Genomic DNA, 15362 nt, shown 5'->3' with positions numbered 1-15362 from the left:
TGAGTCGCCCTGGAAATCCCACCCTTAGGAGCAGGGGAGAGACTACCTGTTCATCCACAACACGGAGGAACAGGAGTCTCTAACTAAGGCCAGGCTGCAAGGAGGGGAAACACATACAGCTAAAGGAGATGGCAGGTAAGTGAAACCAGTAACACACTTACCTGCAACAGACACACTGACTGGAACCCGTGCACAAGTGTCCAAACCAACATTAAAGGACACAGCACACACCACAAACCACACAGGAACCCAGGACTCCATAGCTGCAATAACTTGGGACAGAGGAATGTCTAGTAAACATGACACCAAACACAACCAGACATGTAACACCATACTAGACATTCAAACACCCTGCACATAACCCACTCCATACAAATAATGACAGGAAGGGAAGGAGACACCAGGATGACATAGAACATCTATGACCACAAGGGTGGCCCTCACTGGACAGATGGAACAAGCCAGGAACCGTGAACCACCAGCATACACCAAGGCTGGAGGAACCCCGAGCCTCAGGCATCCAGCAGAGGCTAAATAGCCCAAGCAGCCACACCCACACACACATAAACCCAGTGTTCACAAAACACTAGGAAGGGAGTTAACCTTTCCAACACCAGACAAGGGAAGGAAGCTACTTAAAGGGGAAGTGCACACACAAGTACTAAACCACGTAACCACTGGCAACAGCATGCGTGGCAACCATGTCACGGCAATCACCCAAAAGGCCAAGACACTGCCACCACATGCTCACACAGCAACACGTTGCAGCAGGCAACCGCAAGTGTGGCAACAGTGTCACAGCGTACACCATAGGCTGTGACACCTTCAGAAAGTCAGATCAACACACAATCTTGGAAAGAACCTTCAGATCAGTTGTTGGAACCTGATCTAGGAGACCTGTTATTTCTATTTGTTTTCTGCCTCTTGACGGTGGACCAGGAGTTTGGAATCTGCGTCGTAGACATCGCCATGTCCTGAGTTATGGGCAGCCATGAAAGAATCTCCAATGGTGGTAAGTGCAGGATCACCCATGCTTGGCTCAAATCTTCGAGTCACGATTCGCTCACCTGGTGACCTCCGGCTGTAATGAGTAGGCCAAAAGGGAAAAGCCACCTGTATGGTTTTTTAGACGCCTGCAGTGCGTCAGTTAAGGGCTTTAAAATCCTCCTTTTTTTGAAGGGTGGAGGGAGCTAGATCCTGATAGATCTGGATTTTGGCGCCTGCCAATGTTAGATCAGCCATGTCTCTGGCTTTATGCAATAAGGCTTCTGTATCAAGGTAGCTTAGCAGACCACATATGATATCTCTTGGATTTTCAGAGGGAGTAGGCTTAGGGCGAATAGCCCTATGGACACGTTCCAATACTATGGCAGATGATCTTTCTGTACCCAGCAAACTAGAAAAATAAAGTCTGCATAGAGGCAAGCAGATTCTCTTTATCTGGAGCTTCAAGAAATCCTCTTATTTTTTCTACGATTCCTGTTCTCCTGATCGTCCAACATCAATAACGTGTTGTTGATTGCGGAACTGTGGGTCTCAAAGATATTCCTGGCCTCTGAGTTAAATAAAAGAAGGCAAGTCATCCTGCGTTTGCTCCAAAGCCTCCACTCTACTGCCTATTTGGCGGATATCTGTTTTTATGGCCAATAATTCCGCAGCAAGCTAGAGCTCTCTGCAGAGCCTGGTCGAAGTCGTCTCTGGTGAGCACGGTGGCATCACTTACCCCCCGATGTGATGAGGAGGTGCCAGCATCTCCTGCATTGTCCTCAGAGAGGGCTTCTGTATCATGTCGCAGGGAGTCTTGTTCTTTCGGCGCCATCTTGCCCGAACGCGCAGCTGGGTGAGTCGCTTGCTTGTGAAGGAATTTGTCCACCTGTTTAAGCTGTTTTGCCGACCATTCGGTATTGGGTGTCTCAGCAGGATAATTCTTGGGCTGTATCTTCACCATTACGGCAGAATAGGGTGCAACAGAAAGCTTACAGCAGCTTGGTGGCGGGAGCGCTACTCTCGGGCAGCCGCCATCGAACGAGGTTAGGCTCTGCTCCCCGGCAGGTGTTTCTTTATAAAGCAAAAAATATATGCATTTGGTAGACATTATAAAATATTTTTAAAACTACTGGTATATATATGTTTTTGATTTTGCTTTTTTGCTGGGGATAAGGAAAAAAGGAGACAAATATAAGTAGCAGTTTTTAAAAAAAGATAAAGGTTACATTAAAATTTGTGTACGTAACACATTTTGGGGACCGATTGATATACTGTGTGACAATCTGCTGCCGGAACACCTTTTATAGCAGAAGTTACATTGAAGTGAAAACATTTGTCTAACAACAAACTCAAAGGCATAGTGCAATCAAAAGCATTTATCACCTATAAATACTCGATTGTTAGGGTACGAATGCTGGATTCCCACCTATCGCCAGAACCCCTAGTCCCCCATTCCCCCAAGCTGCTTCATATAATGTCTTAGTCACTGACAGAAACAGCCGAGTTCTGAGACTTTGCATGGAGTGATCGGGTGCATGCTCAATGGCTTTAGTCATGCAGCTGAGGGAACGCAGATCTTAGCAGTTGTACCCCTCCAAAGGCAGGTTAAAGCTGTTGTCCATGGTAGCATGGTACTAGGTTTGATGTCTCTTTTCCAAAATACTTATTTGTTCAAGATGATCTAATCTGTATACAGCCAATAATTGTTTGGCTTAAAACTGAAGAACGCATTAGGTAGTAAATTTCTACTCCAAAGTTTGTCCCACTCCATCTCACAGACACTCATATTTGATGTGGAATCAACAAAGAACCCAAACCAGGAATATGATTTGTAAAGATGGTGCAAAGATTGCAAAAAGCCGATGGTTCGTTTACTAGTGTCTCAAATTTCATTTTCTGCATTACCGACCTGGCTGATCTAGGAATCAACTACAATAAGGGTACTTTCACACTTGCGTTTTTCTTTTCCGGCATAGAGTTCCGTCACAGGGGCTCTATACCGGAAAAGAACTGATCAGGCATATCCCCATGCATTCTGAACGGAGAGTAATCAGTTCAGTTTGCATCAGGATGTCTTCAGTTCAGTCGTTTTGACTGATCAGGCAAAAGATAAAACCGTAGCATGCTACGGTTTTATCTCCGGCGAAAAATACTGAAGACATGCCTGAATGCCTTTCCCATAGGAATGTATTAGTGCCGGATCCGGCATTTAAAATACCGGAATGCTGGATCCGTTTTTCCGGCCTGCGCAGACTGGTAAAAATGTGAAAAAATATACAAGACGGATCAGTCTGTCCGCATGACAAGCGGAGAGACGGATCCGTCCTTGCAATGAATTTGTGAGATGGATCCGTATCCGTCTCACAAATGCTTTCAGTCAGCGGCAGAGCGGCGAATCCGGCGGGCAGTTCCGACGACGGAACTGCCCGCCGGATCACACTGCCGCAAGTGTGAAAGCAGCCTAAGTTGCCAGACTCTCACAAAATGGTCAAGAAGCAATTGCAGATTTTTTTTTTTTTTTTTTTTTAAGCATGGCAAATGCAATTTTCATCCTAGTCATCAGAACAAAGCTCCCCTAAATGCAGTAAAAATATTGACCATTCTAGTAATAAAACTTGCATTTCCTATATTCGCCTCCATGTCGACAGTAGCCATAGTAGCTCACAATCAGGACTGTAATTGCGTCTGCAAGGAGAGATGAAGTTATTTGCGCATGGCTACATGGCAACATGTGTCACATAAAATAATAGGGCATGGCTACGTGGTGACATTCGTTGCATGACATGAATGGTGATGCAATGCGACATACTGCAACTGTGACAAGACAATTGCAAAAATGGATGGATTTTTTGCAACTGTCGCGTCATAGTTGCCATGTAGCCATTCCCTCAGTGATGGCATCCTGCTCCATGCATCCACCATTGTGTGGAAACATTTGTCATTTTTGTTGAGGTAGATAATTTTATATAATATTTAAATCCAAAGAAGCAATTATTGAAAATGTTATTTTCACAAAAAATTGACAAAATTTCACAAAAAATTACCTTGTATAGATGTGAAGATCAGTCTCAGAAGGAGCATCTGAAAGATTAATTCCGTAAGTATCTCTTGTTGACTGATAAGTTGTCTGAAAAAATAGAAGACAAAATTTAACAACCAGTTAAGATTACCAAGTAAATAGAATTGTTATACAAACATTGGATGTACATCTATCTATCAAAAAAATAAGGTAGTACCGTGTTAGGCAGGAAGAAACTTATAAGCCTCTTTAACACGGGCATTGCGTGTAAGGGCTGGATAGGATGTGTCGCAGGAAAATTGTGCGATTTTTCCTGCGAGTGGGGTGAGTTTTGTATCCAATTGCGTTGCGTTCTTTAGTTTTTTCTGCGCAAGTGCATTGTATAGAAAAAAACTGAGAAAAACTGAATGCGTTTGGGTTAGGTATTCTGTAGATTTTATTATTTTCCCTTATAACATGGTTATAAGGGAAAATAAAAGCATTCTTAATACAGAATGCTAAGTAAATTAGAGATGGAGGGGTTAAAATAAATAAATACAATTATGCTCACCTCATCCACCTGTTCGTGCAGTCCGGCTTGTCTTCTTTCTTCTTCTTTCAGGACCTGGGAGAAAAGGACCTTTGGTGACGTCACTGGGCTCATCACATGGTCCGCCACATGATCCATCACCATGGTGATGGACAATGTGATGAGCGCAGTGACGTCACCAAAGGTTTTTTTCTCCCAGGTCCTCAAAGAAGAAGAAAGAAGACAAGCTGGGCTGTGCGAACAAGTGGATGAGGCGAATTTTTATTTATTTATTTTAACCCCTCCATCCCTAATTTACTTAGCATTCTGTTTTAAGAATGCTATTATTTTCCCTTATAACCATGTTATAAGGGAAAATAATAAAGATTGGGTCCCCATTCCGATCGTCACCTAGCAACCATGCGCGAAAATCGCACCACATCCGCGCTTGCTTGCGATTTTTCACGCAGCCTCAATCACTTCTATGGGGCCTGCGTTGCATGAAAAACGCACAATATAGAGCTTTCTGCGATTTTCACGCAACGCACAAGTGATGCATGAAAATACCGCTCATGTGCACAACCCATTGAAGTGAATGGGTCCGGAATCAGTGTGGGTGCAAAGCGTTCACCTCACGCATTGCACCCGCACGGAATTCTCGCCCGTGTAAAAGGGGCCATAGGAGTGATAATTTTATTGGAGAACCAGAAAAAAAATTATAGCTTTCAGAACACAGAGATCCCTTTATCAGGAACGTATACAGTTCATCCTATACTTCAAAAGCTTACAATTAATTTTCGGGTCAGCTACTAAAAGGTATCATAACACATCAATCGCAGTGCAAAGCATCACAGCCAGGGAGAAGGCGAGTTTTTTTTCTCCCTGTGACGCTCTGTTCTGCGATTGGACAGCGCTACAGCCAGGGAGAAGGAACGCCCATTGAGAAAAAGGGCAGTCTCCTCCTCCCTGCTCCGACAGTAGTAATTATCATACAGCGCGGGAGACGGGAACGGGGGCCACAGCGGGCAAACTGAGCGGCGCCCAGATGAAATACTAAGTGCAGGGAGATTCCTGGGAGTCGATCTACACGTCCTGCTACTTAGTTAACAAAGATTGGACCTATGAAAGGTCCTCATTAAAGGGGTTGTCCGGGTTCATAGCTGAACCTAGACATATCCCCATTTTCACTCAGGCAGCCATATCCCCATTTTCACTCACTAAATTGCGCAGGGCAAAGGCATTTTTAGGAGTTCTGGTGACGAACCGGGCTCTCCATGGGGCTGCCAGGAAGCCCGGTGACGTCACCAGCACTGAAGGGCGGTCTTTAGCGCTAAAGCTCGCCCATCAGAGCCGGTGCCGTCACCGAACACACTGCCGGGCGGAAGTTTCTGCCCGGCAGTGTGTTATGATAAACAAAAGAGCCCTTGCCCTGCGCGATCTAGCGCAGGGCAAGGGAGCGCATCGGAGCATGAGATACTCCAATGCTAGTATCAGGGGGCTGCCTGGGTGAAAATATGGGTATGTCCGGGTTCAGCTCTGAACCCAGACAACCCCTTTAAGGACCAGGCCATTTTTTGCAAATCTGACATGTGTCACTTTATGTGGTGATAACTTTAAAACGCTTTTACTTGTCCAGGCCATTCTGAGATTGTTTTCTCGACACATATTGTACTTTATGACAGTGGTAATATTGAGTAAAAAAATTTCATTTTTATTTATAAAAAAAAATTAACCAAAAATTTTGAAAAATTAGCAATCAGCTTTTGTAATAGATAGTAACACCTCCAAAAATAATTATTACTTTACATTTTCCATATGTCTACTTCATGTTTAGATCATTTTGTAAAAGACATTTTCTTTTTTGGGGAAGTTAGAAGGCTTAGAAGTTTAGACGCTAATCTTGAAATTTTTTGGGGACCAGTTTCAGGTCTGGAGTAACTTTGTGAGGATTACATAATAGAAACCAACCAAAACTGACCCCATTTTAAAAACTACACCCCTCAAGGTATTCAAAACTGATTTTACAAACTTTGTTAACCCTTTAGGTGTTCCCAAAAGATTTATGGAAATGGAGATGAAATTTCAGAATGTAACACTTTTGGTAGATTTTCCATTTTAATCAATTTTTCCCTGCTAACAAAGCAAGGGTTAACAGCCAAACAAAACTCAATATTTATTGTCCTGATTCTTTAGTTTACAGAAACACTGCATATGTGGTCGTAAACTGCTGTATGGGCACACAGCAGGGCGCAAAAGGAAAGGAACGCCATATGGTTTTTCGAAGGCAGATTTTGATGACTGTTTTTTTTGACACCATGTCCCATTTGAAGCCCCTCTGATGCACCCCTAGAATAGAAACTAAAAAAAAGGGACCACATTTTAGAAACCACACCCCTCAAGGTATTCAAAACTGATTTTACAATGAAATTTCAGAATTGAACTTTTTTTGGCAGATTATCCTGTAACAAAGCAAGGGTTAACAGCCAAACAAAACTCAATATTTATTGCCCTGATTCTGAAGTTTACAGAAACACCCCATATGTGGTCGTAAAACTGCTGTACAGGCACATGGCAGGGCGCAGAAGGAAACGAATGCCATATGGGTTTTGGAGGGCATATTTTCCTGGACTGGTTTTTTGACACCATGTCCCATTTGCAGCCCCCCTATGCACCCCTAGAGGAGAAACTCCCAAAAAGTGATCCCATTTTGGAAACTACGGGATAAGATGGCAGTTTTGTTGGTACTATTTTAGGGTACATATGATTTTTGGTTGCTCTATATTACACTTTTTGAGAGGCAAAGTAACAAAAAAATAGCTGTTTTGGCACTGTTTTTATTTTGTATTATTTACAACGTTCATCTGACTGGTTAGATCATGTACTATTTTTATAGCACAGGTTGTTACTACTTTTTTGTTTTTGTTTCAGTTGTACATAATAAAGCATTTTTGAAAAAAAAATAAAACATGATTTTTTTAGTGTCTCCACATTCTGAAAGCTGTAGTTTTTAGGGGGCATACGCCTTTTTGATTGCTTCGTGTTGCACTTTTAGTGATGTAAGGTAACAAAATGTTTTTTTTTTTTTTTGCAGTTTCTATTTCAATTTTTTGACGGTGTTCACCTGAAGGGTTAGGTTATGTGATATTTTTATAGAGCTGGTCGTTACGGAGGTGGCAATACCTAATATGTCAACTTTTTAAAGTTTTACACAATATCATAAAAAAAAAAAAAATTATAATCATGTTTTAGTGTCTCTATATTCTGAAAGCCATAGTTTTTTTTATGTTTTAGGCGATTGTCTTAGGTAGGGTATCATTTTTGCGGGATGAGATGACGGTTTGATTGGCACTATTTTGGGTTGCACATGACATTTTGATCGCTTGCTATTACACTTTTTGTGATGTAAGTTGACAAAAAATGGCTTTTGACATGTTTTTATTTTTTTCAGTGTTCATCTGAGGGGTTACGTCATGTGGTATTTTTTATAAAGCAGGTTGTTACGGGTGCGGCGATACCTAATATGTATACTTTTTTATTTACTTAGGCTTTACAATAACAGCATTTTTGAAACAAAAAATATATATATATTTTTGTGTCTTCATATTCTGAGCGTCAGTTTTTTTTATTTTTGGTCGATTGTCTTAGGTAGGAAATGATTTTTTGCAGGATAAGGTGATAGTTAGATTGGTATTATTTTGGGGGGCATACACCCTTTTGATGGCATGGTGTTTTACTTTTAGTAATGTAAGGTGACAATTTTTTTTAAGCATAGTTTTTATTTTTTGGACGATGTTCATCTGAGGGGTTAGGTCATGTGATATTTTTGTAGAGCCGGTCGATACGGACGCGGTGATACCCAATATGCCTACTTTTCTTTTTTTCCCTATTTTGTAAAAAAAATATTTTACTTTAATTTGGGAAAAGGCTTTTTTTATTTAATTTTTTTAACTTGAAACTTTTTTTAACCTTTTTTTAAACTTTATTTAAAGTCCCACTCTGGAACTTCAACTTTTGGGGGTCTGATCCCCTTTAAAATGCTTTACAATACTTCTGTATTGTAAAGCATTGGCTGTAAGTGACTTAGTGTGTAAGTGTATTAGTGAATACACTTTTAGTGATATAAGGTGACAAAAATGGCTTTTTTTTTTACACAGTTTTTATTTTTTATGGTGTCTATCGGACAGGGTGGATATGATATTTATAGAGCCGTTTTTTACGGACGCAGCGATACCCAATTTGTGCGGTTTTTCTTTTTCGATTTTTTTTTATTATAGAATCAGGGGAAAGGAGCAATTTTATTTTATTTTTTTAACTTGAAACTTATTTATTTTATTCATAACACTTTTTTTTATATTTTTTTCCTTAACTTTATTTCGGTCCCACTCTGGGACTTCAACTTTTGGAGGTCTGATCCCCTCTGCAATGCATTACGATACATCTGTATTGTAATCCATTGCCTGTATACTACAGTGAGTAGTACACAAACAGGTTGCCTAGGAGACCCAGCCTGAGGCTGAATCTCCTCGGCACCTGTAGAAGGCAGGTCCCGCTGCCATGCAAGGCATTGGGCAGCTTCTGCACAGCATCGGGCTGCGAAGTCACGCATCGAGTCCCCGCAACAGCAGCACAAGGACTCAAAGCGCTGCTTCACCTGCCGTAAACCACTTCTATGTCACCGTCAGCACGAACTGCGGCATAGAAGGGGTTAATCCGCAGTCATCGCTGTAAACAGCAGATACAGCAGGGGCCCGGTTACCAGGGACTGCCAGACCTCTGCAGTGATCGGGCGCGCACCACTCCGGTGCCTGCCCGATCATCCCGCCGTGCATGTACGGCGGAATTCATTCTGGCAATGCAGTGGCGTGCCTGGGACGGTGCGCCCCGGGTGCCGACTCTGATGGGGGTGCCAGCAGGCCCAGAAGCAATGAGCGATTCAATCAATACAGATGTAAGCGCTTATTGCTGAAGCACTGACACCATGTGACCCAGTCCCACATACTGCGGCGGGGCAGGGAGCGGAGCACATCGTTTCCTGCCCCGCCGATCACCGCCTACTAGGCCTAAAGCCTATGCGGTAGTAAAATCATGACGTCATCACGTGCATCTGTGCCGGGACTCAGCAGCACAGTGCCGGAACTCTGCAAGCAATAGCAGGTAAGTATTTAACTTTTATTTATTTTTATGTGCCAACTTTGGGGGACATGAGGGGACTGGGGTGCACAGAGGACAGAGGACGCGTGGGGGCAAACTTTTATTTTATTATGTGCCAACTTTGGGGGACATGAGGGGGGTGGGGGTAATATGGTGGGATACTGTGCGGCACAATGGGGGGCAATTTATTATGGGAGGGGGGAAGCTTGGGGGACACTACTGTGTGGGGGGCAGCGTGGGGGCCTTTCTATTGGGGAGGCACTGTAGGGGCCAGTCTATTATTTCTGGGGACACTATACAGGGATTATTGCCTGGAGCACAGTATTGGGTGTTATTACTGGGGGCACTCTAGGGGACATTATAGCTGCTGTAGACACTATAGGAACATTTGGGGTCATTTATCAAACTGGTGTAAAGTAGAACTGGCCATAGCAACCAATCAGATTCCACCTTTCATATTTGACAGCTCTTTTGGAAATCACGTTCTACTTTACACCAGTTTGATAAAGGACTCCAATTATGTCTATTAAGGTCACAACGGGCACAGGTATTGGGGGTGGCAGCAGGATCACACTGTGGGAACACCAGGATGGGGAGGTGATGGAAAAATGATGATTACACTTAGCGGTAATCGGATTTTCCTGACCCCACGACAGCACCTTAGAGAGATGGCTCCACCCCAGGACAGGAAACCTGCAGCATAAAAAAGGTGGAGCCGCTCTCCCACCTCAGTGAGTTTCCAGAGCATGAGAGGGACTCCCCCTTACGCTAGTTTAATTTACATACTGTGTATATATATATATATATATATATATATATATTTATATATATATATATATTTTTTTTTTGCAACACCCGTGAACACACAGACTTACACCAATAGGGAGGGAATAAAGAGGTGCTGTCGTGGGGTCAGGAAAATCCGATTACCGGTAAGTGTAATCATAATTTTTCCCCTCCCCCACGACAGCACCTTAGAGAGAGATTTCAGAGATTATCCTCAGGGTGGGTGACAGAACTCAAAACCTTAGTGCCAAAGAGAAGGTCAGAAATAGAATCAAGCTGAAGCCTATAGTGCTTATAGAAGGTGGACGGAGAAGACCAGGTGGCCGACAGATCTGTTCAATAGATACGCTGGCCCTCTCTGCCCAAGAAGTGGACACCGCCCTCGTGGAGTGAGCCCTCACAGAAATAGGGGAGACACGCCGGCTACTGAATATGCCAAGGATATAGCTTCTCTAATCCACCGGGCAATAGAAGCCTTAGAGGCAGTATTACCTTTTCTTGCCCCACCGAACAGAACAAATAAGGCAGAGGACTTCCTCCAGTCTTTAGTCACCTCCAGGTACTGCAAAATACACCTCCTGACATCCAGAGAATGCAACTCCTCCTCTCTGTCATCTTTTGGTTCTGAAAAGAAAGCTGGGAGAACTACCTCCTGAGCCCTATTAACCCTGGAAGGAACCTTTGGCATAAACCCAGGATCTGGTCTGAGAACCACTCTGTCCTCTCTGATGGACATAAAAGGGGGGTTAATAGAGAGGGCCTGAATCTCCCCAACCCTTCTGGCTGAAGTTAAAGCTACCAGCAAAACTAGCTTAAGGGAAAGTATTTTAACTGAGCAAGATGCTAGAGGTTCAAAGGGATGTCTAGTAAGGGCATTAAGTACTAAGTTAAGGTCCCAGGGAGGAAACCTAGGGCCTGCTACTGGCGTAATCCTATCCACTGCCTTAAAAAACCTAACCACCCAAGGATCCATGGCCAAACTTCTTCTCCCCAGAACCGATAAGGCTGACACCTGCACCTTTAGTGTACTCTTTGCTAACCCGAGGGACAATCCCCTCTGTAAGAAATCTAACACCTGAACTACAGAAAATTCTAACGGCCAGGAAACCCCTTCTGCGCCTATAAAGGACAGGAACTTTCTCCATACTCGTGCATAAATAACATTTGTCACCTCCTTCCTACTTTTCATCAAAGTGGAAATGACTTCCTCAGAGAATCCCTGACTAGCTAAAAATGACCTCTCAAATTCCATGCCGAAAGATGTAGGGACCCTACTTCCGGATGGAACACAGGACCCTGAGATAATAGGTCTGGAATTTCTGGCAGGATCCATGGATCCGAGACGGACATTGCTCTCAACAGGGAAAACCACGCCCTCTTCGGCCAGAAGGGGGCTATCAGGATAACCCTGGCTCCTTCGTAACTGATCTTCCTTATTACCAGTGGAATCAGCTGAAGCGGAGGGAAGGCGTAGCCTAGTGGAAAATCCCATTTCTGGAGAAAGGCGTCTACCCCAGATGGGCACTCCTCTGGACTGAGGGAGAAAAAATTCTGTACCTTTCTGTTCTCTCTTGTGGCAAACATATCTACCGAAGGTAAACCCCATAATCTTACTATCTGGGAAAAAAAAATTGGATTCAGAGACCACTTTCCCTGACGCAATCTGTGGCGACTCAGGAAGTCCGCTCGAGAATTCTCGACCCCTCTGATATGAATGGCCGAGAGATGAAGCACTCTCCCTTCTATCTCCTCGAAAATCCATCTCGACTCCCTCAGTAAAGAATCTGACCTGGTCCCTCCCTGACGATTGAGATATGAGACCACTGTCCGATTGTCGGACATCACTCTCGCATGTCTGTTCTGGATCATAGGAAGAACTGCTCTCAAGGCCAGCAAAACTGCCCTCAGCTCCTTTCGATTCGACGAAAACCGTCTCTGACCCTGGGACCACTCTCCCTGAAAGATCCGATCCTCCACGTGAGCCCGCCAACCCCAGGGGCTGGCATCCGTAGTAACCACCACCGGTTCCGGGAAGGACCAGGGAAGTCCCTGATTCAGATTTTCTACCTCCTTCCACCAATCTAGGGATGAAAGAGTCACCTCTGATAAGCTCATTACTGACTCCAGGGATGCCCCTGCCCGTCTTGTGGCAGCCAAGATCTCTCCCTGTAACTGGCGGGAATGTCTCTGAGCCCACTGGACTGCTGGCATGCAGGAAGTTAGAACTCCTAACAGAGACATAGCCTTTCTTATAGACAGGTTCCGTTCTAACTGAACCCTCTGAACTATTCCCTGAACCCCGGCTACCTTCTCCTCTGTGAGGAAAGTTCTTTCCAGCCTGGAATTTAAAACCAGACCCAGAAAAAACTGGCTCGTTGACGGCTCCAACCTGGACTTTTGGATATACAACAGCCAACCCAAAGACCGAAGAACCTCCATAACCCGATCCAGAGACTTGGCACACTCCTCCTGGGACTGGGCCACCACCAGAAAGTCGTCCAGGTAAGGCAAAAACTTGATGTCCTCCCTTTTGATGAAGGAAGCCATCTCCGCCACTACCTTGGTAAAGATCCGAGGTGCCATGGAGAGGCCAAAGGGAAGAGCCTGGAACTGATAGTGAAGAAGTCCAACCTCGGTTCTCACCGCCACCCGGAGGAATCTCGATGGATCGGAATATGATGGTAAGCATCTTTTAAATCCAGAACCGCCATATGACACCCTGGAGACAAAAGATATATTGCTGACCTGATGGTCTCCATCTTGAATTTTCTGGCCTTCAGGAATTTGTTTAGATATCTGAGATTTATAATGGTCCGGTATGACCCATCCGGTTTCTTCACTAAAAACAGGGTGGAATAAAACCACTTCCCTAGCTCTGACTCTGGGACAGGAATCAACACCTTCTTGCTTATCAGTTTTTTTATTTCTTGCAGCATGATGAGAGAAGACCTCGAAACCACAAATCTTTCTGCGGGGCAACTCAAGAACTCCAATCTTAGACCCTCCCGCAGAAGACATACTAACCATTTCCCTGCCATCTTTTCCCAAGCAGGAAGAAAGAACTTTAATCTTCCTCCTACTGGGATCATGGCGTCATTGTTTACCCTGTTTTGACGTACGGGCTGTGGCTGATCCAAACAAAAAACCCTTACTTCCTGATCTAGGCCTAGTTCCCTGTTCTTTGTCCCCCGTCTGCCTCTTATTCTGGAACCTTGTCGGGTTCCGAAAGGGCCGTTTATATTGCCTAAACTGCGTAAAGGATTCCTGGGGAAACTTCTTCCTATCTGCCGCTTTTTCAAGTAAAGAGTCAAGCTCTGACCCGAAAAGAAACTGGCCATCACAGGGAATGCTACAAAGCCTTAGCTTGGATGGCAGATCTCCCCCTTTCCAATTCTTAAGCCACAAAGCACGTCGCGCAGAATTAGAAAGGGAAGGGGTCCTTGCTTCCAGCCTCACCGAGTCCACCGCGGCATCTGCAATAAAATCCGCGGCTTTCTGGAAGGTCGGTATAGAAGCCAATAACTGCTCCCTAGGGCATTTTTCCCTAATCTGCCCCTCTAGCCTCTCCAACCACAGTGACATAGACCTTGCAACAACAGTGGCAGCTATACTAGGTCTGAAAGCAGCCGCGGAAGACTCCCACGCATTCTTAAGGGAAGAGTCAATTCTTTTATCTAAGGGGTTACATCAAGCTTAGGGGCCTTGTCCCAAGATGTAGACGCTTCTTCCTCAAATGGATACTTCCGTTTGAAGGTTTTAGAAATGAACGGCTTTTTATCCGTTTTTTTCCATTCCTTTTCTATCACCGCTGAGATAGACCTATAGACAGGGAAACACCTACGCTTCCTTTCCCTAAGTCCCTCAAACACAACATCCTCTACCGACCTATCCTCTCTGGTATCCTCCAACTCCAAGGTAGATCGGATAACTTAACAATTTGTCCGTATCTTCCGCTGGAAATAGGAACTTTCCTTCTTTTATATTATCCTCAGAAGAAAGGGAATCATCAGAGTCCTCATTCCCGGAGAAAGAATCGCTATCCTCCGATTCCACGTCGGACTCCTGCCTCACTGCTCTTCTCCTCTTCCTACTTCTCAGGGAATTTTTAACTTCAGACATGATCGACTTAAGGTCTTTCAAAAGACTTGGAGTCTCCTCAGCCACCGTCTTCTCAATGCACTGCTGACAGAGCTTTTTAGTGTAAGAAGACGACAACGGGCACTTGCAGATAGGGCATTCTTTGTTCTTTTTCTTTGCCGCCACCTTCTTAGGCACCGTCTAAGAAAAACGGAACATACCCAACACTGAGGAACAGTCCAGACCTCTCTAACAACCGAGAATAGGACTCACAATACCGGTGGCAGGATCTCCACATCCGCACTTTCAGACCTCCTCTCTTCGTCCATAGTGAGGGCAACAACCTGCACTGATACAACAATGCCTAAGTTACATACTGCCACCAAGTGTTCCTCTCACCTGAGAGATCACCGCTCCTGCAGACCCACCACGCCAAAATAGCACTGGAACCCCTCTGGTCCACTTTCTGGCCTCTGAATATTGGATATCGGCGTCCAGAACAACCCAGTTCATCATACCTGCCTGGAGCCGGTTTAAAATTGCCGGGATGCCGAACTTCCGGTCACCTGACCGGAAGCGCACGGCTGTGGAACGCATGGCACTTCCGGTCCTAGGCGCCGCGTCTACATCCGGCGGCGTCCCTGCGAGTCTGCATAACCCCTAAGGCCTTCTGGCCGCCTTCCAACCGCCGGTGCTATCCTCCTCGCCTGAGGGACCAGCACCTTCTTCCCTGTGCCTCCGGAACTTCGGGCAGGTACCGTATGCCGCCCAACCCTCCGGCTTCTACCGGGACTTCCAGGTCAGGACGACACTGCAGGCTCCCGTACCAGAACA

General features: G+C 44.7%; 1 protein-coding gene across 3 annotated transcripts in view; it reads right to left on the bottom strand.

Annotated features, from left to right (window-relative positions):
- The window catches only part of FIG4 (FIG4 phosphoinositide 5-phosphatase), a 450714-nt gene that overhangs the window by 74224 nt on the left and 361128 nt on the right, over nt 1–15362 (bottom strand). For all 3 annotated transcript variants that reach the window (XM_044289561.1, XM_044289559.1, XM_044289560.1), the window contains exon 22: nt 4032–4114. In XM_044289561.1, coding sequence (XP_044145496.1) covers nt 4032–4114 — 83 coding nt within the window. The remainder of the gene's footprint in view (nt 1–4031; nt 4115–15362) is intronic.

This window comes from Bufo gargarizans, chromosome 4 (genome assembly GCF_014858855.1).
Source record: "Bufo gargarizans isolate SCDJY-AF-19 chromosome 4, ASM1485885v1, whole genome shotgun sequence".
NCBI lineage: Eukaryota > Metazoa > Chordata > Amphibia > Anura > Bufonidae > Bufo > Bufo gargarizans.
The sequence above is the reverse complement of the archived record's forward strand: the minus strand, read 5'-3'. Positions and strand labels throughout refer to the sequence as shown.